Source organism: Bombina bombina, chromosome 4, assembly GCF_027579735.1.
Source record: "Bombina bombina isolate aBomBom1 chromosome 4, aBomBom1.pri, whole genome shotgun sequence".
Classification (NCBI taxonomy): domain Eukaryota; kingdom Metazoa; phylum Chordata; class Amphibia; order Anura; family Bombinatoridae; genus Bombina; species Bombina bombina.
The window spans coordinates 733,098,930-733,110,518 of NC_069502.1; the positions used below are offsets into that span (position 1 = coordinate 733,098,930).

Genomic DNA, 11,589 nt, shown 5'->3' on the forward strand with positions numbered 1-11,589 from the left:
ATATATTCATAAATAAAGTGCAGATATTTGTGTATTGCACATTTTTACAAATACATGCAGCACCGAAAATAGCCAAATGCCGTGACCATTTTTGGCATTTGTTTAGTGAACGAGGGCCGGTGTTCTAAAATTAGTCTCAACTCATAAAAATTCCGGATCTGCATCACTTCCGGAGGAGTGTGTCACTCACTGCACATGTGCAAACGGCCCAACCTCCAAAAATCAGCTGTTTAGGTCTAAGCAAAGGGTCAAGGAATTATATGGGCATTAGACTGCATTGCGCAGAATACCGCGCATGCGCACACGGACCAACTCCTCATGATCAGCTTAATAAGCTGCATCAGAGGGTCCATTATTTCTACAGGCGAGTTGCCTTCAGTGCGAATGCGCGCGCAGCGTAAAATGGAAAAAAACAACATATATATATGTACAAATATAATAAAATATTTGAATCCCAAATTCTCAAATTATACAGTATAGGGCAGATTCTATTAAACAAATTAATGTACAGCGTCATGTAGCCCCACAAAATTTAACGGTTGTCTAGTGTCTATATGGTTGTTCTAGTGTAGACAACCGTTAAATTTTGTGGGGCCACATGACGCTGTAATTTGATTCTACACATTTTTGCAGAGAGTGCCTAGAGATATCAGTGTGTTTCATGTTTAATATGGTTTAAGTACGGTGATTGTGGAGGGAAAGTCATGCCAATTAGTACACCTTGCTCTTCCATGAACATCAGATAAGCCTGACACATCTTCATAGTGTGTTTAGGAAATTGTGTGTTTCCTACTTGAAAATGAATCATCTTACACACAACATATATTTTTGAGGGTTTTAATGAAGGACTTTACTCAAATTTCCTTTTGTAATTATGTCAAAGGAGCTTAAAGGAGTAGTTTGTGGACACATTCTGTGTGCTGAAAAGCTTACCAGGCACCAAATCACAAACAAGTAAAATATTTCACAACAAACTAAAAAGATTTTTTGAGACTAAATTATTTTTATCCAAAGCAAGGCCAGGCAGACCTAAAGTGTCCATGGCATCAGAAGACCAGTATGTCACCTAACATAATTACAGAACAGAACATCTGCACCCTGCTGAACCTGAAACATACTACGACAGTAATAAAAGTAATAAAAACAATGTCAAACAACCACTAGCCAATTATCTTTGTGTGAAAGTAGAGGTTTAAACCACTCTAAACATTTAGCATTGTGCCAAATAATACAGACATTACACAGTGGAAGACTGGAAAAATGTCTTGTTTACGGACAATTACATTTTTGGTTGCAAACATGCCGTTCATGTTTGCCAAATCTACAAATAAATATGGTGCAGGAAACATACAGGTGTCAGTATATATTGAAGTTGTTGACTGGCACAAGATCAACTACACTTAGAGCAAAGAACATAAACCATTTGGCATGCTTCCCCTACTGGCTTAAAGTTACGTGGAAAAAGATTCATTTTCTAGCAGGAAAATTATCTTAAACACTCACTGAAGATGTGACAGGTGTATCTGAAGTTCAAGCAAGAACAACAAGTGAGAATCTGTATGACATGGATTTCCCTTCACAGATATTGGACCTCAACCAATGAACATTTGGAAAGATTTGAAAAGGAAAACACACTGACATCTCTATACACTTTGCACAAATGTTAAATAAATGTTATACAGAGAAAATTCTCTAGTATGCTAGTACTATTATTGCAATGTTGCTTGCAAAGAACTCTGTGTTTAATCCCATGAGGCAAACCAATGAGTAAAAAAACCACCACCAACACCAGGCTGTAACAAACACTGCACTCTCACTCTAAAGCTGCATGGCCTACAAAAGGTGTCACACAGGTAAGTATTGCACTTTGAGGAAGTCCAATAGCCCTGTTCTGATTTAGGCATTTATACTTCTCCAGCCTTTGAAACCATATTGCTGTCATCAGCAGAGATAGTGAGGTCAGGACTAAAGAGAGCTTCTATCTACCTCATGAGACTCCAAATATGTGTCTCCAAACTAGAATGAAAGCTGCAAAGTACAAGATCTACTCTTGTCTCTATTAGAGAATGAAAGTCACTGGTAGTTCCTAGGATCTCTACAATGTTGATGATAACGGTAAAAGCACACTGCTCACCCCACTTACCTGCAGGGGAGTGCCAAGGCCTATCTGCTTGTGGGAAAGTGCTTAGCACTCAAAGGCTTAAAGGGGTACTGAACCCAAAATTTTTCTTTCGTGATTCAGATAGAGCATGCAATTTTAAGCAACTTTCTAATTGACTCCTATTATCAAATTTTCTTCAGTCTCTTGCTATCTTTATTTGAAAAAGAAGGCATCTACGATAAGGAGACAGACAATTTTTGATTCAGACCCTGGACAGCACTTGTTTATTGGTGGGTGAATTTATCCACCAATCAGCAAGAACAAACCAGGTTGTTCACCAAAAATGGTCCGGCATCTAAACTTACATTCTTGCTTTTCAAATAAAGATACCAATAGAATGAAGAAAATGTGATAATAGAAGTAAATAAGAAAGTTGCTTAAAATTGTATGCTCTGAAAATTTGGGTTCAGTGTCCCTTTAACCCTTTGAGTGCTAAACACTTTCCCACCTGGGTGCTAAGCTGTTAAAATGTTTAAAAAAAAAAAATTCCCTCACAGATCCCCAAGACTTACACTATTGGAAAGGTTAGGCGATTACCTTTCCAACGGTGAGTCTTGCGGGTCTGTAGCTGCTTAGATGCCTGAGATACAGGCTTCTAAGCAGCATGCCCTCTTTTCCAATGCTTAAAGTGAAGTTCAATTTCAAACAACTGCGCACCACCAATGTATACATTAACCTCCCAATATAATAGTCGCTTACGTTTTTTACAGAAAATGGATATGATTTTGGAGTTATTTATATATATATATTATATCACTCTTTCTTACCTTTACCCCTCCCCGGTCTACTTCCTTATTTCCCTCAACTGACGTCGCGATCATAAGAACAAGCTGACGTTGTCACTTCAATGCTCGTGCACAAGAACGGATGCGATATGCGCATGCGTATCCTGTCTTCATTCGCGCATGCGTAAAAAATTTTGTTCCGTTCCGCAGTTCATACAGGATCAGAGTAGAGTATCGGATCCAGAGACACAGGCTAACACGCAAGCGCAAGTCATGCACGAGCATGACGACAAACGAGACAATCGCTGTTATACGCATGCGCGAAACTGTGTTATGACGCGGGGAAAAAGGGGCAGGACGCCCCGGGGGAAGTGAAGGGATTGGAAATCAAATTCTGAAAAAATGTCAATCAAAAGGCAAACAATGTCGGGCGGACAATTGCGGGAATACGGAGGGTAAATTAAAATTAAAAAATTAAACGTTAGCGATTATTTAGAGAGTTTTGATGAATGAACATTATAGTTTTTTATTATGATAAATAGAATTATGTAATTGAGAGCAGCGGACTTGAACTTCACTTTAACATTTTTATTTTAAAATAAAAGTTGTGCGGTGACGTGATGTAACTGCGCATAACGTGAAGCCCCAGCGATGCCTGTCACTATACAGGCCCTATCGCCGGGTAGGAGCGGGTGGGAGCCCCCACATCTCCCTCAAGGTGGGAGTGTGCTAGCGACGGCTTTGAGCCGTCGTTAGCACCTGAGTGGGAAACTCTACGACGGCTCAAAACCGTTGTTAGCACTGAAAGAGTTAAGACCTTAAAGGGGCATGAAACCCACATTTTCTTTTTTTATGATTCAAACAGAGCATCCAATTTTTAATAACTTTCCCATTTATTTCTATTGTCTAATTTGTTGCATTCTCTTTGTATCTTTTGTTGAAAAGTATATCTAGGCAGGTTCAAAGCTGCTGATTGGTGGCTGGCTGCACATATATGCCTGGTCATTGGCTTTAAAGGGACATTAAACACTAAATACATGCTAGATAGAATGATGCATTCAAAGAATAGATTAGTCCATGACTAACATGTAGATGTATTTTTTAAAGTTTCATTAGTTGTTTAAAAAGTGACAAAATAAGTGTAAAGTTTTAGTGTCTATAAAACACTGGGAGCTGCCATGTTGTAACTTGTGTTACCTTCTCTGCTGTGGCCAATTAGGGTCAGTTATAAATAGGTCACTAGAGTGTGCAGCCAATGGTTGTGTTGGATTTAACAGTGTTTTGCACTTCCATTTCTAACAGGAACTGAAAAGCTCACAATTTCAGAATGGAATTGCAGGCAAAGAGGACAAAATAAGTAATGAAAGTATATTGTAGAGGTGTTTTATATATACAATTTATCATTTTATATTACCATCTCAAAGTGTTTAATGTCCCTTTAAGCTAGCTCCCAGTAGTTTACAATTGTATGCTGTCTAAATCATGAAAGAAATATTTTAGGTTTCATGTCCCTCTTTGCACTTCCAAAAGACAACTACCATGGTGGAGTTATAAATTAATAGTACAGTAACAAAATTACAGGACTCACTGGCTTTGATCTGAAACAAAATACAATCTCCGGATTACTGAATAATTCTGGATTTGTACATGTACATCTTCTCATAACTAAAACTTTAGAATTTTAAAAATGAAGGCACTGCTTAAAATAAATTAAATAATAAATTAATGAGAGATAAAGAGATTGTATTTTGTTTCAGATGAAAATCGAGTGAAGCCGGTAACTTAGTTAATGTACTATTAAAGGAACAGTCAACACCAGAATTTTTGTTGTTTAACCCCTTAATGACCACAATGTACCCTGTATGTCACTGGTCGTTAAGGGTTTTTTCAGGACATAATAGCACAAGTCTCGCAAGAACACGCTATTAATTCCCTCCCTCCAGCAGGCTTTGTGGAATAGAGCAGTCTCAACGCTGGTGGCAAGACCGCGCTATAAAATAATCAAGTCCCAAAAAAAGGCCAGCGACATACAGGGTACGTCGCTGGTCCTTAAGGGGTTAAAAAGAAAGATAGTCCCTTTATTACCAATTCCCCAGTTTTGCATAACCAACACAGTTATAATAATACAGGTTTTAGCTCTGTAATTACCTTGTATCTAAGCCTCTGCAGACTGCCCCCTTATTTCAGTTCTTTTGACAGACTTGCATTTTAGCCAATCAGTGCTCACTCATTCACATGCATGAGCTTAATGTTATCTATATGAAACACATGAACTAAGGCCCTCTAGTGGTCAAAATGCATTCAGATTAGAGGCAGTCTTCAAGAGCTAAAAAATTAGCATATGAACCTCCTAGGTTTAGCTTTCAACCAAAAGAGCAAAGCAAAATTGGTTATAAAAGAAAATTAGGAAGTTGTTTAAAATTACATGCCCTATTTAAATTCTGAAAGTTTTTTTTGGACTTGACTGTCCCTTTAATTCACCTACACGAAGGTAGTTGTTTTTTTGGAAATGCAAGTACAAACCACCATCCATTATATGTATTAAAAATACACACATTATTCAATATGAGCAACACTTTAGCTGGATATATATTATAGCTTCTGGGGCCAAATGCTAATATCTGCTGGCAGTGTGGAGCAGTGATGTGCCTGTGTTATTGTATAATCCAAGCCCTATTTTCTGTCTTTCTACATTTCAATTGCATATATCTGCTAACATAAGATCCAAATACTGGGGGGGAAACCACCTGTTATTTAGCCTAGATAAGTCAAAAGCCAGATAAAGTGAATTGGAAGAACATTCTGTGGCCTTTAGTCCTCTGCTGAATAAGACTAAGATAACCCTTTGAATTTCCTAAAAGGCTTCAATGTCCTGGTGCAACTGAATACTATTATATAGTTTAGCTATCGTCTGCTTTAAAACTCCACCCAGATTTCATTCAAGAGACACAGATCTGCTTCCGGCTTTACTACAAAACCCAACAGGTGTAACACACACATTTATTAACAAGAAAAACAAACATATCAATTATAGTGCAGGTGGGAGAAAATCACCAACATTTCACATTAGTTTGTGATCAGTACAAATAGTGTAAACATGAAAACTATGTTCAAAAACATTAGTAAGAATGTGCTCATTTTCCAGTGTTATGCAAAATGAGGCAGCATCTCCAATAATCTGTATTTTGTGTGGTGCAGCCAGTGATTAAAAATCGCAAAGTATCTGTAATCCTCCTCTACAAATATTGACAATGACAACAATAATAAAAAAAATAAACTAATCTTGGAAACTGGAGTCAACGCAATGCAGATGACACAGGTGTCAAGAGATGCAGAAAAACAGAACAGACTGAAAAAAAACATAAGTGCAGCCATATTAAGGAATTTTAATTAATGAAACTATCAAACTACATAATTTAAAGGGAAAGTAAACAAACGTTAGGAAGAGTAATGTATATAAAGCAAACGCTGGGAATAATATGAAGATGTATGTTTTAAAATTATATGAGTTGGTTAAATTTTAACAAAAAGTTAAGCTTTTGTTTCCATAAAGTAATGGGTGCGACCATGTTGTAACCTAGGTTGACTTTTCCGTTGAGGCCAATTAGGGACAGCTATAAATGTGCCTCTAGAAAACACAACCAATAATTGTGTAGCAGTAAGAAGCCTGGAGTCTGTACATCTACTTTTCTAAGCAAGAATTTGTAAAGCCCACAATTTTCAGAATTAAATTTACATTAAAAGGGTACAAAATACATAATGAAAGTATACTGCAAAGTTATTTAATTTTATAATAAAACATAATCTCAAAGTGTTTACTGTATCTTTATGAAAGCTACTTGTATAAAATGAATTTTTGACAGTGCAGTTTTACCCTCTGTAAATGGAAAGGTTTTTCAGTTACTAATGAGTGAGGAGTGGCTGGCTAGAATGACATTTGTCTACTGATCTTTGCCCGTGTAGTAAGGTCCAGCCCACTTGCTCTGTGTCATTTGACAAATGGGCTGGCTGCAGGAAGGACCTGCCCAGTAACTAAACTCATGTGAGCAAGCTGCAGATTGCTGTCATGAGCAAATGCAATAAAGAGATTAAAAAAGAAAGAAAAATCACGTGCTAAAAAAACACTGCTTACAAATATTACATAAACTATTTAAACACAGCTCTATATACAAGTTTTTGCTTCCCTATTACAACTCTTTGAAGTAATCAAACCTTTAATGTCTCCTTTTTTTACCCACAGTCAAATATTTGCATTTATCTGTGCAAGAGGGACCAAAATTAGATGTGCCACTTTCACATCCTTTTATTTAATAGAATAATCCCTTAGGGGGGAAACTTCACTCAATTTAAATTCAACATTAGCATCATCCACCCATAACAAAAATTAGCCTAGCCCTATATATTTCAGTAAAGCAACACTCCAAATAATGAGTTCTATCCTTAAAACCTAACGTTTCGCCTTTGTTATTTTCTCTGGTCTTCATGATCATTTTAAATAATCACAATCTCACACTCAGATTTACTAAACAATATAAATACATCACGATTCTGTTATCCTATAAAGTTGATATTCACCATCCTTGAGTAATTTTCCAAATCTTACTGAGACGGCTCCACAACTGAATAGATCTTTTACATTCATACTGCATTTTATTAAAGGGACAGTGTACTCAAATCCAAAAGTAAGGCATCTTCACACACCTGAGCTACAAAAGTAACTCCTCACTCTGTTAAACTATCTGCTTGCGAATTCACTACCGTGCACAGAGGAAACAGCACAGCATTATTATCAGGACAGAGGCAGGAAGGGCTGTCTGCTTGTAACTGCTAACTTTGTCTCTGTGCTGCAGTTATGGTTTTATTTGCTAAAATATCAGTATCTCAGCTATTTATATAGTTCACAGCCAGCATCAGACAGCCATGTCAGCCAGTGACTCCCTGGCTGTAGACAGCTAGTTTAGGGAGTGTTGAAAAACCTTTATCACATCAAAGTGTTTTTCAGTTTTAAGAGCTATAGTTGCAAAATGTGTAATTCATGTATACTGCAAAGTTTACCAACATGTTTAACTAGTACACTTTTGTTTATCAGTACACTGTCCCTTTAAGCCTTCCTTTAACTTTCTTTTTCCTTTGCTAGTTCCCTGTCCAAACTCCTTTCTCCCTCCCACTGGGCCCTTTCTCTATGTCCCTCTTCCTGTCCCACATAAAAATACATAGTCAGCATCCAGCCTTCAGAGTAGCCCTGAAACCAAACTCGCTTTTGACACCTCCCCTCAGGTTATTCTTACCTTGGCTGCCATGTTGTGCCCCAGCTGATGGTCGCTTCTGCTCTCAGAGACAGATAAACAGCACAGGGCTGCTCACACACCACTACCTCTTCCTGTCTCTGCCCCTCTCTATAGTATGGGAGTGAATACAGACAGCATGAGCTCTGCTCGCTCCCTCTAGCTATCGCTCTGCAGCACTGCTGCCACTGTTACACCATGTAACCCTGTCACTGCTGGAAGTCAAAAGGCAGGTTCAGATATATATGACATTTGCTACACCGCAGGCAGATGTATTAAATAAAATTGTATTATATGATTTATAAAGTATTAAGTGTTATTTAATAGGAGATTCGCTTTGCAAGAAGCCTTAACAGTGGTGTCTCCAGGTACCGACTATAAGGGTGGGTGCACACAGAGTTCTACAGTGAAAGGCCACAAATATTTGTCAGTGCCAAAGTCCTTTTTATACAGAACACACTGATATAGAAATATATGATACTGTACATGCATGCACTCACAAATACACTACCAGGAATCATTGATATGAAAAAAAAAAAATAATAATAATTTCAAGAGCATAGAAGTGTGAAGGCCTCACAATAATTGTAACAATATATGTTCATCTACCTACCCACCTATAGCATAAAATAATATACTATTAAAAAGTAGGAACTGAAATAAAGTATACTTAGTTTATTCCACAGATTCTAAGAGTGTGGTTCCTGCTATCCAATAATTGCTTAAAAGGACATTTTGGTCAAAATTTAAATGCACATAGATGAATTAGATCTCTGAAAAGAAACATATTTGCAATATACATGTATTGGCAAAAATGCTTCTAGTAAAAGTTATTACTGTTTTAGTGTTAATATTTTTCTCTGCACGTGCATGTGAAGCATAGCTAGATATTCTCAGAACACCAGCATTTTAAATACTGCAGCTGCTCAGAGCACCAGTGGGGCTTGTGTCATGTTAGCAATTAACACATTGAGTCATTATCAGATGGTACAAGCACCTTAGGCTCTCTGAGCAACTATTGTGTTTAAAATGCTGGTGCACGGTGCATACTTAAATACACTTTTGAAACAGCTATAGTTTTTCTTAGAAGCATTTTTGCTAATACATGTATATTACAAAAAAATCTTCAATTCAAAACTGACATAGCTCCATGTGGATTCCAATTTTGGCTGGAATGTCCCATTTTTTATTTTAACCCCCAAGGCAGACACATGGTATATTTTTTTATATTGTAGGCCCCAATGCAGGCACATGGGCATATTTTTGTTTTAATTGAACCCCCAATTTAGGCACATGGACATAAGTTTATTTTAACCCCCAATACAGGCACATGGGCATATTTTTGTTTTATTTTAACCCCTAATGCAGACATATGGGCATATTTTATTTATTTTAACCTCCAATGCATATGGGCATACAATTTTTTTAACCCCCAATGCAGGCACATGGACATATTTTTGTTTTATTTTAACCCCCAACCCAGGCACATGATGTTTATTTTGCAGGCACATGGACATATATTCTATGTTAACCCCCAATGCAGGCACATGGACATAATATATATATCTATATAACTGCAGAAATGACAAAATCATTCCTATCGTTATATAGCTCCAGTTGGACTGTGAAGAAAAATGTAGTCACAAGAATAATACATCAACCTCATATTATATTTTTATCCCTAATGCAGACACATAGGCATATCTTACTGTTTTTTGTTTTTATATCAAAGTTTTTTATTGAGGTATTTAGTATGACTCATATACTCCATAATAATGAAGGGACAAATATTACAAAATATAGTTACACAACATGGGGTTTCTACCACGATGACAATAACACATTAAGCGAAAACTTAAGTACCCAGATATCCTCCTATCCCACATAAAAATAAGATTTGAATAACATCAATTTTTAGACAAAGATGGAATTTAGGACAACCTATACAAAGCGTAAGTCAAATTTAATAGTGCGATACCTCTTTTTCTGGGCTTTTTGAGTCAGGGTATATTCCCTGATGAATTAGATCACCTAATAGAGTGATATCAAACTAAGTATTATGAAGAATGAGATGTAAGCTTTATTTATGGAAGACGGGAATGAAAACAAGTTGTATCTATTACAACATTGCAATTAAAGAGTCAATTTATCAATGTGATGAAAGTACATGGAATAATTATACTGGATTCTAGTCATCAATACCCTAACTGCCACTATAATATTAGCTTTAAGGCGGGGTGATGACATTTTCTGAGATATGATTCCTAACTAAAGCATATGAACTAGCAAATAAATGGCCAGATTACGAGTTTTGCGTTAGGAGCTGTGCGGTGCTAACGAGCATTTTTTTCTCACCACTCACTTACCTACAGCACTGGTATTAGATGTTTTTCTAAACCCGGCGTTAACAGGCAAGAAGTGAGCGTAGAGCAAAATTGTGCTCCATACCGCACTCTAATACCAGCGCTGCTTAAGTTAGCGGTGAGCTGGTTGTACATGCTCGTGCACGATTTCCCCATAGACATCAATGGCGAGAGCCGGCTGAGAAAAAGTCTAACACCTGCAATAAAGCAGCGTAAAGCTCAGTAACGCAGCCCCATTGATTTCTATGGGGAAACTAAATTTATGTTTACACCTAACACCCTAACATGAACCCCAAGTCTAAACACCCCTAATCTTACACTTATTAACCCCTAATCTCCCTCCCCTGACATCACCGACACCTACATTATTCTTATTAAACCCTAATCTGCAGCTCTGGACTCCGCCGCCACCTACATTATACTTATTAACCCCTAATCTGCTGCCCCCAACATCGCCGCCACCTACATTATATTTATTAACCCCTAATCTGCCGTCCCCAATGTCGCCGCAACCTACCTACACATATTAACCCCTAATCTGCCGCCCCCAACGTCGCCACCACTATATTAAATGCATTAACCCCTAAACCTAAGTCTAACCCTAACACCCCCTAATTGAAATATAATTAAAATAAATCTAAATAAAATTTCTATCATTAACTAAATAATTCCTATTTAAAACTAAATACTTACCTATAAAATAAACCCTAAGCTAGCTACAATATAACTACTAGTTACATTGTAGCTAGGTTAGGGTTTATTTTTATTTTACAGGTAAGTTTGTATTTATTTTAACTAGGTAGAATAGTTATTAAATAGTTATTAACTATTTAATAACTACCAAGCTAAAATAAATACAAATTGACCTGTAAAATAAAACCTAACCTAAGTTACAATAACATCTAACACTACACTACAATTAAATAAATTAACTAAATTAAATACAATTAAATAAATTAAATTAGCTAAATCACACACACAAAAAACACTTTATTACAGAAAATAAAAAAAAAAATTACAGATCTTTAAACTAATTACACCTAATCTAATAGCCC

General features: G+C 36.8%; 1 protein-coding gene across 1 annotated transcript in view; it reads right to left on the reverse strand.

Moving 5' to 3' along the window:
* The window catches only part of SNX9 (sorting nexin 9), a 470,387-nt gene extending 462,076 nt beyond the window's left edge, over positions 1 to 8,311 (reverse strand). The window contains 1 exon segment of the mRNA XM_053710947.1: positions 8,175 to 8,311. Within this exon segment, the coding sequence (XP_053566922.1) occupies positions 8,175 to 8,186 (12 nt within the window). The 5' untranslated portion in view covers positions 8,187 to 8,311.
* Positions 8,312 to 11,589: the final 3,278 nt, after the last annotated feature.